We start from the raw sequence: 14,192 nt of genomic DNA, 5'->3' as shown, positions 1-14,192 counted from the left end.
TTTCTTATGCCTCAGAAACTCTATGAGCTAGAGGATTTTTGTTGACAGGTTTGGAACCAGTGGTTTAAATCTCTTATAAGAGAGACTAAATATGATCCAGGGGAAAAAAAAAATTTAAATTTTTATCTGTTGTTATCTGTTGTATATATATGGTTTCTCTCTTTGCATGTGTATGCCTTCTTGTGTGTGTGTGTACGTCTCTCTGTGTGCCTGTCTGTGGGTCCTCACAGCATAGTAGTTTTCACTTACAGAAGTGGGATTTCTGTGTTTGACACTGGGTCATTCAAAGGGTGGAGATGTAACTTAATTCACTGTTCTAAAGGAGAAATAAGGGAACAAGGAAAAGGGTTAAAGAAAAGGAAGAGTTGGAATGAAGGATGAAGATATGAAAGGAATGATTCCTTCTTGCATTTTAATGGGTTTTTATACTATAGTCCACACCTTTTCTTACGAAACTTTACCTTCCATAGGAAATACAACAGCCAGTCACTCTAGGGGTTGAGGATAACCTTCAGCTGGGGCCCTTAGTTTTTGCTGGGCTGTGGTATGAGATATTTCTGTACTAAGCAGTTTAGTGCATTACAGCATTGTCACAGTTCATTGTTTAGCCAAGGAAAATGGGTGGTTTGAATGCTGAACAAGTGGTACATAAACAAGGCAACATAAGTATATGCAGTAATAAGCAACAAAGATGAAGATGAAGATGAAGATGAAGAGCTAGCTCAGTCTTTGCCCAGTATTGAAGGTCACTTGGCTCTGTGCTGCATAACAAAACTGGAACTGGCCCACCCCCCATTGCATGACATTCTTCTCGTTGGTTTTCAACTAAACTTTATGAGATGATTTTGAGTGGTTGCATTTTGTTGTGTTAAGTAGTTATACGAATATGAGCTTTTCGTATAAACACAATATGAGGTTGAGAACATTAAGCTCAACATTACTGATAAGCCTTTGTTCTTATGGAGCAGCTGGGATAGCACAGCTGAAGCCAAGAAAACGTGAATCTATACAGCCTCTCTATCATATGCCTTCATGGTGTAGTGCTTAGTTTGTTAAGCACAGGGACAATTTTACAATTTACATTCTAACATTTACCTTTGTTTTTATGAGACCTAATTATGGCTGGGGAGTAAGGGAAAGACACAGCAACTAATGGCCAGTGATACAAATGATTCATTAGATTAAATGAATACGTAGATAATATGGATGTAGTATCACCCTACTAGCATGCTTCATTTCTGAAGCTCCTTAATTGGTTTTGAACAAATCTGGTGTTGGGGTCTACATTAGAAGTTGTCACATGAATTTATTTTAGATCTCAGTTGGTCCAATGTATTGCATGAAACAAATTTTATGTAGTAAGAATTGCATATGACATATAATATAGATTTACATCTTTAACTTTTCATAGAAAATTGTATAGAAGAGCTTAATAATTTGTACTCCTTTGCAAATATGGGTATCATTAGGATCATGAAATAAAGGACAGAATGGAGGGACATGTACACACATAATTTTAATCAGAAAACTGTAAATATTAGACCACATGGGACAGTAATGCATAAATTGAGGGTAACATTAAAATGGGTCTTAAAGAAATTTGGTGGGAGGGTGCGGAACTAGAGTCATCTGGGTGAAGCTAGGGCCAAGGCATGAAAATATCAGAACACAACGCTGAATCATCATGTTCCAGGTTCCCAGGTTTGGGAAATTCCTTGACTAGGCGAGTGACTATTAGCTTCTGTCCCTGTACCAGGCCGTGAAGGCCCATAGGGTTGTGAGACGTTGAGGGTCCCACACTATCTAGACAATTGGCTTGAATATGGCGGTAAGGTTGTCAGCCTTACACACCGGCCACGCTTTACTCCCCAGGAAAATTATTTAATTCCTGGTACTCATTTCTGTTAGAGGCTGAGTAAACCCCAGGGCCTAGTGCGGCTGGAAGGATTAGGTCAACTGAAAAAAATCTAATGACCTCATCGGGACTTGAACCTGCGACCTTTTGGCTTGTAGCATAGCCCCTCAACCACTACGCTGCCATGTTCCTGCGGATTTAAGTAATTAGTCAAACAAATTAAAGTCAAGGCCAATGAGATATGAATAGTACAGCAAACAACTTTTCACTTTTTTCAAGCATGTGTATGGCATAAGCTATCTTTGACTACATCAGGTACACTGATCATAAGATTTCCAGTTGGAAAATTATTGATTTCAAGCTTCCACAGTGTTTAATTATTGATGTTCCATCTCGATGTGGACAATATAAAAACGTTTCTAAGGTACATGCTGCCTCCATCACCAGGGTTAAAATGTGTAGGTTGGTGAGTTTCCTTCTACACTCAACGTTCTGTTTTGAAAAGCAGGGGGTTTAGGGGGGGCAACATACGGTGGGAATTAGCATATTACGTAGCATTCTCTTTTGAGAATCAATGTGGGATTGGTGCAAATAGAGTGGCGATTTGGCACCAATCCAAACTCTAGCTCCCCTTTACCCCTGTTACTTTTCAAAACAGAACGCTATATGTGCACAGAATTTCAGTAACCTACGCATTTTGACACTGAAAATTGAGGCAGCATATGCCTCAAAAGTCTCCAACATTGCTCACATCTGTATGGCATAACAACCCAAATACATAATTGACATCAGTCAGAGAGTTGTAACAAGGTATGCAAGACATGAATATACATACCATCTATAACACAATTTGAAATAATAGTATTTAAATGAGAATAAACCCTTGAGAAGCATAATTTTGTCATATTATGATGACAAAATTTATAAGACGGTAAGAAGACATACAGACATGTAAAAATGCACTTATTTGGCTCAAAATTGGAAATATAAAATTGTGATGTGATGGAAAATGTGTGTGTCCAGAATTAATCAGTGTATATACTACATTTTCCATATAGAGAATGCCTGAAACTTACTGGTTGCATCAGTGAACCATATTCCAAAGCCATAATAGTGCCAGTACCATTGGTATGAGGGTCCATGTATGCTGGGGTAGTGCATGAATGAGAGAGTAAAGACAAACATGAGGTAGAGGAGATCTGACACAGCAAGGGCTGTCAGATATACATTGGTGGAGCTGCGCATCCTTCTGCGTGTCAAGACTACGATGGTAACTACATTCCCCAGAAGACCGACCCCCACCACCAGGGGCACAAACACACGCTGTATCCAGAACCTGGAAGCATCTCTGAACTGAGCAGACAGCTCTTCGCCTGTGTGATTGTCTGCCATTGGTTAGACCGACGGTCAATTTTTCAGCAGTAAAATACTGATTCTGTAAAGGAAACAAATGATCATCAGATGTAGCTAATGAGATTACTAAGGTCATCAGTTAAATAGGAATTTGATTCTCGGCAGAAGCAGGGACTTTTCTCCTTGTCACCACCATCTAGAGACCGGATTTGGGACCCAAACAACGTCTTACACAGCGTCTACTGGCTACCATTCATCCCCATCAATGACAGAATATGTGGAGCTTTTCTCCACTCACTTCAACGCATTCCTGGCATTAAGCTTATGCACAGAGACATCAATACGTCTAGTGAAGTTAAAAGTAAAGGTGTCCTAGCTAAGCACCACAGTATGTGGGGTTATAAGGGTGTGGGGATATGTTCCAGCCATAACTAACTTGGGTACCGACGAGAGATAAGTGCTCGGTTTTATGCCCCGGCCGTTTTAACACCGGTACCTGCTGATTAAGGGCTGGATAGGCCCCATATCGACCTCACAGAACACTCCCCAATAGAAATAAAATGTATATAGTATTCTTGCTAACATGTACTGTAGCTATGACTGTTACAAAGGTAAAGTTGACCCTGTACTTAACTAATTAAGCACTACGCCATGAAGTCATATGAGGGAGTGAATGTATAGACCCATGTATTCTTGACCTCGGCACTAGTTGGAGTTGAGTCGTCAGCTTCACGCCCCAGCCGCTTTACCTCCAAGGAAAGAGCCCTTGGTATGCATTGACTAGGAGGCTGGATGGACAATATGAAAACGATGAGTTACAGTTTTGGGATGAGATCTGAATTCACATTCCCAATTTGTTTTCTTTCTCAATTATAGGAAGAATTTTTCATTTCTCGATTTGAATTTTAATCCTCCTTTAAATTTTTGTTTCTATACAGTTGTGATGATGACAAGGAAAGTAACACTTTCCTGCTAGAGGCCGCGCCATAGCTCAAGCGGTTAGTTGCTGGCTTCCTACCGCGGCGGCCCGGGTTCGATCCTGGGTCTGGTCAAATGGGATTTGTGGTGGACAAAATGGCGCTGGGGCTGGTTTTCCCCGAGTACTTCGGTTTCTCCTGCCAATCTTCATTCCACCAAATTCTCCATCATCATAATCACCCGGGGCAGGCTACAATAGGCCAATCAGTGGCCGCCGTGCTGAGTGGACCCAGTTGGGCTCCACCCCCCACTAAGCGAATTAAAAAAAATTAAACCCTTTCCTGCTTATCTTAAAATTTATCTTGAGCACAATTTTTATATCTCTCCAGTATTTGGAAGGTTGTATGGAATTTCAGACTAGAGACTGTATACGTATATTGATCGACACTTTTCTTCAGTATCCTCAGACGATATTGGTAAATGCTATGACTCCTTAAATGAGTGTGACCATTTCCTTAAACGTAACTCGTAGACATCATGCTGTTATTTAACCTGCGGTACACAGTTGAAAAATGTCGTTACGCACGCCAAGAAACAATGTTATATTAGCTTACCTTTCAATATTTATTGTCATCCCCGTATCATTTTTATCGGCCGATGTAGCTTTCTCTTCGTCCACTTTTGCCCACTTCCCCATGTTCTTAAACTGTTTAAAATTGGAGGCGGGCTCTTAAAATGTCGAGAGTCTTACAGCAGCAATATTTATAGACAAGTAAAAATCTGACTGCGGCTCCTTCCCAGAAATGTAGTGGTCAGTAAAAACTCGGAGCGTGTGCAGGGCTAAAAAATTTTTGTATCCTAGTTTTATGGGAAATTGCACTAAGTGAGCTTGTCTCATCTCAATCGGTTACACTGTATCGTCAAGTTAGTTAGAGATAGTTAACCACAGGAAGACTGAAGTTCCTCTGAATAACTAAATTAACAATCGAATTCCTACATCGCAGAAAACACATTATTTCTCAATCACAAAGACCGATCGGTTAATTCTATGTAGCGAAATAACTGCTCTTTATTCTGAGAATCGTAAGAAACACACAAATACAATATAGGGGCCAAATCCTGAGCTCTTTTAATATTAAATTAGTTGGTACGTATGGTTATCACCGTGCTTTAAAGCAGGGCTGTCCAACTCAATGCACAAGACCCGCATGTGCCGTCCACGAGAGCATCCTTCCGTCACTCAAAATATGTTATTTTTTATTATTATTCTTGGTGGGGTGGGACTAAGTCCCTTGTACTGCGGCCACTATTGGCCTATTGTACCAGCCCCAGATGATAGGTGAGGGTGATTGTGGAGCAGCTGGTGGAATGAAGATTGGCAGGGGAAACCGAAGTATTCTGAGAAAACCTGCCTCAGTGTCACTTTGTCCACCACAAATCTCACATGACCTGATTCGGTTTCGAACGCGGGCCGCTGCGGTGGGAAGCCAGCAACTAACCGCCTGAGCTGTGGAACGGACATAAAATATGTTCTACGGTTTTACTCATTTCTTCTAAGAATGCATCTTGTATCGTTTTACTTTAGGTCAAAAATTCACCGTCTTCTTAAAAGAAAAGTGGCGAATCTGTTGGAAAAAAGAAACTTTATGAAAAGTGCTTGCAATAAACATCCTGCGTAATTCTTAGACTGATTTCACAAGATACGTAATAAACAACGTGGAATTAATATGGTTACATGATTGTATACAGTATCGATAAAATCTAGCAATCTCGTATATTAGAAAATTTTTTATAAAGTGACCGGTGGCTAGGTACCGGAAGTACAGTGCTGCCCGTCAGTGGTTAGAATTTGAGCAGCCCTGCTTTAAAGGGTTAACTCGGAAGCCCCCCCCCCCAACTGTTTAGCTCGCTATCTCAAGCCTATATTATTTGGAACGCGATAAGTGACGTTGTACAGTAATCTGAAACCTTCTTCCTCTTGTAGTAGCAGCGAACAGGATTCCATTTTCAGCACCAAATGTGCAGGCAGAAACTGTCAGTGACGATTACATAACGCAACTTGCTTTGCCACGCCATATTAATAGAAGCAATCTATATCTGTTGTGTCGTCGAGTGAATCAAAGTACAGACGCATAAATATGTCAGTCAGAGTCTGTCTTCTAAGGCACTATAATCTTTTGAAGCATGAAGTTTGTCTGAATACCATTTAAAATTCAGCTCGTGCCTCACAGAGAACACATTGCGTCTCCATTATAAACAATAGTCGTCACAGTTCTCTCGAAGGCACAGGGGTTTGGGGCCACACCATTTTAGGAGGTGTGCATTTTACAAACCTTCGTTCTCTCTGGCTTTTCATTAAATAAAAATTGATTTCTGCTGCATCTTTGCTCACAATGTGACCACTAATTGACATACATTTAAATATTCTATAGGTCTACGGCACTGTAAATGAAAATTGTTTACTAACACAGGCATCCCATATCCAAGGAGTCCTAGTAGACTGCGTAAGAGTTGAGATTTGAAGCCTAAATTCTTAGCCGGAACGAGGCAGAGGGCCTGATCCATAAAGACTGAAGAAAGAAGAATTACGACACGGCGTCTAGAAATATGGTGTTACTGTGACGAAGTTTCGAGAATTTTGATCTATTCTAAACTGTGGGAAAGGGGGGGGGCGGACTTATTGTCGATTGACCAGGCAATAAATTTCCACTGGGCCCTGCCATTCGGTTAATGCTGTTTACGAAAATAAGCGCTCTTTATTCTGCGAAACGCATGAAATGTTAAGGCAAGTGGTACATTGTAACCGTCCAGTCCTTACGTTGGGCTCCACCTCTTCACTCTTTGTAACCGTTTTTCCCTCACTTTCACTCCCCCCTTGTTGGTTGGTTAGTCACGCGGTGTTCGTCGCTCCTCTCCTTTCTTCTTAGGTTGGGCGCCAGTAAGCTCAGGTGGTGTCGGCTTACAATAGTCGGAGGTTTATTTTGGAAAGGGGGTAAAGGTGATAGTCAACTAGTTCAGCTGTGGGTAGAGCTGGGATCCTTCTCAGGGCGTTTCCAGGGCCTCGCTTAGGACGGGGAGGGAAGTAGTTGGTTCAATGCTAATTTACACTTAAACACTGTGACCATTTATTGAGATCAGCACTTCCCTTCACCTGATGGCACGCAGTCAATACAAAGGATGCTTATATGTAGGTCCTTGTCTAGCACAGTCCTGGTATAACGGACGTTATTATCACAATTTACACTTTCTTTAGCGCTCTGAATTTATACCCAACAGCGAAAAACACAGATTTTGTTCCGAATTATTTACGAGTAGCAGGCACTTGCGACCGTTTGGCAACTGTCTGTCAACTAACTTGTGACTCTTTGTGTGAAAACACTGAGGTCCCCTGGACGTCAGTTCCTCTGCTAAGTCACTCCCCTTTAATTCCACTGATTGGGTAATTTTGAGAACTAGGGTTCATACAATTTCTGGATCTCCAATCAGCTAGCTGCAATTTGGGGCTTTGACGCCTAAAGTCCTAACGTCGTTTTTGACAGTACACTGACAGATAACCTGCTTGGCGTTGGTTTCAAAACCGCCTACTTTTAAGTTACGACACGCAGGACCTGTCAGTGATCGAATTCTCAAAGTTTGCCGCCGTGCTACTCGCAAACAAAATTTGTCAGAAAAAAACCACAGGGGGTGCTTCCTGTATAACATCAAGATTTGGAATAAGTCCATTCCTGAAAACAAGAATGTGACTATGTCCCACCGGCTTGGGTATTACTTGTTACCTGCAATTAATTTTTGTTACTGATCATTCTAATTATACTTAAATTAGTGGGTGACAGTGGAGCGGTTACAACATATAGTAGGCGCTGTCTTGAAGGGCTAACAAAGTATATCAAATAACTGTATAGTTGGCTGACTGATTTAATCAGATGGTTAAGAGGTTCCCCGCTTTTATGGAACCCAAAGTATTCGTAAGAGCGAATGACTCGTAGAAGGGCACTTGAACGGTGGGAAACAAAAAAAAGAAAAGGGTAACATTGAAGTCACACCTTAGGGCCTAAGGCTTAGGCTATATGGCCCACAGCGATATCCCTCCTAAAGAAGGATGGACCAAGGACACCAATTTCTATTCATACTCTTTCACGCCTAAATTTCATCCAACCGAGAGAGCCAACGTAATTGCTGACTGTTTGGAAATTCAGTTCACACCACATAATTTTTGTGACGAAACCCATGATCGGCTGGTGGAGGCTAGAGTTCAAGCTCTACCCGAAGACGTCGAAAACAGCCGCCTTCAGAGTGTAAGACCATGTGATTTACAGAAGACATCGTGAAATACCACCTGCACTATCGCAAGGTGAATGCACAGTGGGTACCACACACTTTGACAAACGTGAACAAAATGGTGGGTATGCAAGTTGCCAGTCATCTCCTACAGCAGTTTGAAGACGAATGTGATGCATTTTTGAAGTCTGTAGTGACCACCAATGAAACGTGGGTGCACTACTTCATTCCCGAGTCCCAGCAGTCATCACGCGAGTGGCGGCATACCAGTTCTCCCAAACCCAAGAGAGCGCGGAGGAGCCGTTCGGCAGGAAAAGTGATGGCAACGTTCTTCTGGGACTGGCAGGGGGTTATCCATGTACACTTTCTGACAGATGCCAGAACAGTCACTGCAGCTTATTACTCAGACTTCCTGGCAACAGATGTAAAGGAAAATTTCCGATCCAAGCGGAAGACAGGTGGAAAGCGGGTAGCTTTCCTTCAAGACAATGCACGCCCCCATACGGCCAAAACAACAATGGAAACCCTCCAGAAATTGAAATGGAACCTTCTGACACATCCGCCGTACAGTCCCGATTTGGCCCCAAGTGATTTCTACCTGTTCGGAAGGCTCAAATCAGACTTGCAAGGCATGTGGTTTGTGGACAACGAAGCCGTCATCCAGACTGTTGGGGAGTGGATACGCCGCCAACCACAAGCCTTTTTTGAAAAGAGCATCAGGATGCTTCCAGAACGTTGGAAAAAATGTGTTGACTCCGGAGGCGAGTACGTTGAAGACTGACATGTGCAAGTAAATGTTTGGCAATTATGGTTTAAAAAAAATCAGTCCCGGTCATATTTGAACCACCTTGTATCTACAGCCGCGGTGTTCTTGAACATCGGAAAAGCCTTCGATATCATACGGCACTCAGGCTTGGTGTATAAGTCATAAGAATCGGAATTTTTGAACAGTTTGACCTAACTTACTAGGCCCTTTCTCTCACAATCTAATTTCAGAGTTTCGGTTGAAGGCGAAATGTCAACGCCAAGGGAAATGCAAGCAGGGGTGCCACAAGGCTCGGTTTTATCCCCTACTCTTTTCAATATGTACATAAATGATGCTCCCCAAACACATGGCCTTCATCTAGTCCTCTTTGCACGACACGTGTCTGTATGCGACAGGCCGCAAGGAGAATTTTGTTGTTAGAACATTCCAGCTTAATGGAGACCTGGCGTGAGCGCTGGAGGATCGAAATTAAAGAAGATAAGACTCAAAGGATCTACTTTTCTCGCAGTCGTCGTAAATCTGTGTCTCATCTTACAGCAAATGGAAGAAATATTCCATTTGTAAATAGTCCAAAATACGTATGTCGGGACCAATCTCCGTTAGGAGGGTTACATGGAGATTGCACATACAATGATTGAAGCCAATGTCTTCATAACATTTATTAGAGTGCATTCATTGTTAAAAGTGAGAGATAGAACGCTAACATTAAGCTGACCCTCCACAAAGCTCTCATTAGATCTGAAATGACTTATGCTAGTCCCGCCTGGGAATTCTCGGCAGATACCCATTTAATGAAATTGCAGCGCCTGCAAGAAAAAGTTCTCCGCGCTTTTGACAATCTTTGAAGGCACACGCCGGTTCGCGATGTATATGACTAGATAACAAAATTATGCAGGCAACAATCAGAAGTCATACGAAATCGCGATAACGAAAATGTTCGCAATACTTGAGAAGGCGAAGTCCGACATAGAAAGTATAAGAGGCTTAAACTTGGCGGCGGTCAGGCATACGACCGTTCAAGTGACTAGACTGCCGTGGTAGCGAATAATACTAGAAATAGGGCATAGTCTCCTGTACTGAGCCTAGACTGACAGAGGCCTTGTACATATTGTACATAGAAGTACAGTAAAACTTGGTTATAGCAACATCGGTTTCTGCGACACCTTGTCTATTGCGTCAAATATTCAATGGTACGAACTAATTCCTCATAAAGCAACTTGTTTAGTACGACATGCACAAATGCATCAACCTCGTATGTAACGTCATTTTCATTCCTGAATTTATCTGATATGGACATTGAACGTAATTTAGAAAGTGTGTATTGGGCAAGTAACAGGAAACAGATGAAGATAAGTGATTACTGTACTCGTATCTAGGTACAGTAAGGCACAACAATTGATGTAATCTACTGTAATTTGGTGAGTAGGCCTACCTTTAATATACAGTATTAGTGCGGTGTGTATTGTCAGTGAAAAGCGCTGTAATATGTCTTTGATATTACACATTTGGGCAATTCCACGTTAATGTTACGTTAGTCTGTACTTAACTACGTATTTCACTAAAAAATGCAACATTTTAACTCGGTTTTTGGTAGATTTTTACGTGACTAACATAAGGCTACTGTGGAAGTGCCCATTTCGGTTACAACGACATTCGTTTATAACGACACTATTTTTGGGTCCCTTTGATGACGTTATAACCAAGTTCTACTGTAGATATTACGAGTAAATTTGTAAATAAATATACATACTGAGAATGGAGTTCATACTACAGACTATGACTGACAAATGACTGACCGGACCTCTCGTCAGAGAGAGCGCCTCACATGGACGGGACAGTAATTTTCATACAAGAAGAAAAATCTGGTCATGAAACCCAGCCGGCGCTCGACACCAAAACGGACAGACTGACTGATTGACTGTCAGTCGCAATGTCACCTTGAATTTGGCTTTCTTCCACTTAATCAAAATATTGTGGGGATCTCCAGCAGATCATCATTCTCATCCTTCACTAATTTTCTTCTAGACTGGCAATCCTTCTTAAATTCGTTTATTTCTCCATACAGGTCTCTGATGTTCTTATTCTTACAGCAAGCTTATTAATTTTATCTTTCAGAAATTCCCTCTTGTTCCTGAAATATGTTCCAGCTTCACCTCTTGTGTTGTTCACATCCCCCCAGTTCTTTGTCTCAGGTCCTGTAACCACTGCAGCTTGGCTTGTTCGCATGAAGGGGGATGTCTGTCGGCCAGTAATTTGGAAATCAGAGCCGATGGTTCTTTTCAGAAATTTCAGCTGAATCACTTCCTAATATTCACTCGTCGACGACGGAGATGCCCTAGTGTCGCTCCGGCTAAATTCTAGGCCATTATCTTCAATATTATTTAGGCAATCAGCGAACTCTGGACTAAATTTAAGTTACAACTGCCAGTACATTAGAACTTAAGCCACCTACGACGAATTCATATAGACAGTGTGAATAGTAGCTGTTATGCGTCCTACAGCCAACTATGAACCCGTACAGCTGCCTCCAACAATGGTAATAATTATTCATCTGAGTACTTCGACTTGTGTTGTAAGTTGAGTGTATGGTTCAGCAGCATCGAACAACTGCTGTTCACCTAAGTCATGGCCTATCAACACGATCCTAGGCGAGTCCTAATCTTCCTGAACTAAGGAAACTCGAACCGACACTGTTCAGCAGGACAAATACCTCGAAATTTGAAGTTTGCTGGCGCCCGTCATACCCACTTGGTTCCCGGTACTACCTCAGCAGAAGCAATAGACATCTCCGAAAGCAATTCCATCTACAAATATAACCCACCATCCAACCCATCCCAGCCTTTAATTACTAACGATGACGGCGTACATGCATGAAAGGCAGACGGTTAAAATGTTCTCTGCGGCAGTCCAACAGATGGGCTGCATTACTATATAGTCCATTAACATTACATGACATGTGATAAATAAAATAATTTAAATTAAAACATGTGACGAATCATTGCTTCAAATAATTGCTTTAAATCGGTGGATACATGAGAAGTGGTTTATGGCAGATGCAACTTTCATTTTTACGTTAGCAGAAAAAAACACAATTACGTGCACTTTAGGGCTAAGGGGACTTTTATGATAGCTAGATGGGCCGCTATGTAGAGGTCCGCAGTTGCCGAAAGTTTGAGGAAGGGTGCTCCAGATATTTATTGCACCCTCTGTCTTAGATCCACATACAATCCTTAGCACTTTGTTGTCACAACAATACAAAGTATTATGTAACATTATAATGAGATCAGGGTATTGTGGGGTGTGGTACCGAGTAGTCTGATAAATACGTACCAGTGTTTCGGAAGAGCCTACTTCCTCCGTCTTCAGGATTGAAGCCCAAACGCTGGTACCCATCTACCAGACTACAAGGCATCACATTCGAGAAGGTGGTAATCTTAAAATTCACCGCCGTGGGAAGCCCCAAAACTAAGGTAAACCTCTACTTTGACACAGAAAAGTAAAATAGCCTGCACCGAATTTTAGTAAGCGTTTTCCAGATTTAATCTGCTTTTACTTTAATTATAATTTAATATCTGTCCAATGTGCATGAATTGCTGACCATTTTCAAACGTTTTAGTAAGTGCCTGTTTTTGTGTCACGATTAGGTTGCATACTCATGTGAGGAGACATGACATTAAAATTGGAATTGACTCTCAGACTATATTGTATTCTTAAGAAATATTCGACGTTTCTATGAATACTTGTATAAGCCGGTCTGAGCATACTGGAGAGGAAAAATATTCTCTTCCTGCCGCGAATCGAAACCCAGGTGTCCGTCAATTTGATGCTGTTACTTTATTGCAAGGTCTGTAACATCTCCGAAATTCCTGGTGACGTTAAGCCAGCAGAACTTAGCAATCAAATAAACCAGGTCAGGGCAGACGGGGACTGCAGTGAGCCAGCCGGACTAATTCGGAGCCTGCATGAATGAAAGCCATGTCAATGTTTATTATTGTTGGGCTCAGCGTTCTCTGTGCCTTTAGTTTAACTGAAAGCTTTCTTATCCAGTAAACAATCTCTATAAGTCTTCCACTTGCTACGGTTTACTGTTTGATGTCTATAAAACCACTGATTCAGTTTCATTAGCTCCTTTTGTATGCATGTGGNAAGAATTGAATTGAATTGAATTGAATTAATTGAATTGAATTATTATTATTATGTATGTTATTTATATGTATTAATTTGTTTTCCTCCAACATTAACCTTTAATCATTGTTTGACTTTATATTGTGTTTGTCCAGAATGTAACTACTTCTATCATACACTGTGCTGAGTCTATAATTGGCCTTGCGGCTGTTGGCTCAGCACATAAATAATAAAGAATTGAATTGAATTGAATTGAATTACATTACCGCTGCTGCTGCTGTTGCTACATTTCGTAGACTTTTTAATCGTTATTGTCGTTCTTACCGTTTTAAATTTACGTATATAGTTTATTTGGGGGGCACGCGGTAGCGTAGTTGGTTGAGGCACTATGCTACAAGCCGGAAGGTCGCGGGATCGAATCCTGATGAGGTCATTGGATTTTTTTTTAATTTACCAAATCCTTCCAGCCGCACTATGACCCTGTGGTCGACTCAGCCTCTAACAGTAATGAGTACCAGGAATATCCTTTGAATGTTCTTGGGGGTAAAGGGGCGGCCGGCGCGTAGGGCTGACAACCTTACCGCCATCTTTGAGCCAATTGTCTGGATAATGTGGGATGCTCATTAGAGCAGGCTAGTGCGATTATTAGTGAATAGTGAATTGGAAAGGTTTTGGAAGAAAGCAGACATTGTACCGGCATTTACCTAGCGGAACTGAGGAAAATGTCAGTCAGGATTGCCGGTGTTCTGGCCGAGATTCGAATCGGCCCCTTCCTGAATACAGATCAGAAATGTTAGTACTTGAGCCGTCCAGCTCATTGTTGTTGTTGTTGTTGTTGTTGTTGTTGTTGTTGTTGTTGCTGATGCTGCTAGTGCTGTTGGAGTGGAGTGGGGTGAG

At 41.6% G+C, this 14,192-nt stretch overlaps 1 protein-coding gene across 6 annotated transcripts in view; it reads right to left on the bottom strand.

Moving 5' to 3' along the window:
• LOC111866069 (probable G-protein coupled receptor 139) overlaps nucleotides 1-14,192 on the bottom strand; it is a 65,228-nt gene that overhangs the window by 9,694 nt on the left and 41,342 nt on the right. For all 6 annotated transcript variants that reach the window (XM_023854618.2, XM_023854620.2, XM_023854615.2 and 3 more), the window contains one exon: nucleotides 2,932-3,290. In XM_023854618.2, coding sequence (XP_023710386.1) covers nucleotides 2,932-3,247 — 316 coding nt within the window. In that variant the 5' untranslated portion in view covers nucleotides 3,248-3,290. The remainder of the gene's footprint in view (nucleotides 1-2,931; nucleotides 3,291-14,192) is intronic.

This window comes from Cryptotermes secundus, unplaced genomic scaffold, assembly GCF_002891405.2.
Source record: "Cryptotermes secundus unplaced genomic scaffold, Csec_1.0 scaffold318, whole genome shotgun sequence".
Classification (NCBI taxonomy): Eukaryota; Metazoa; Arthropoda; class Insecta; order Blattodea; family Kalotermitidae; genus Cryptotermes; species Cryptotermes secundus.
Note: the sequence above shows the minus strand (reverse complement) of the source record. Positions and strands in the feature narration are given on the sequence as shown.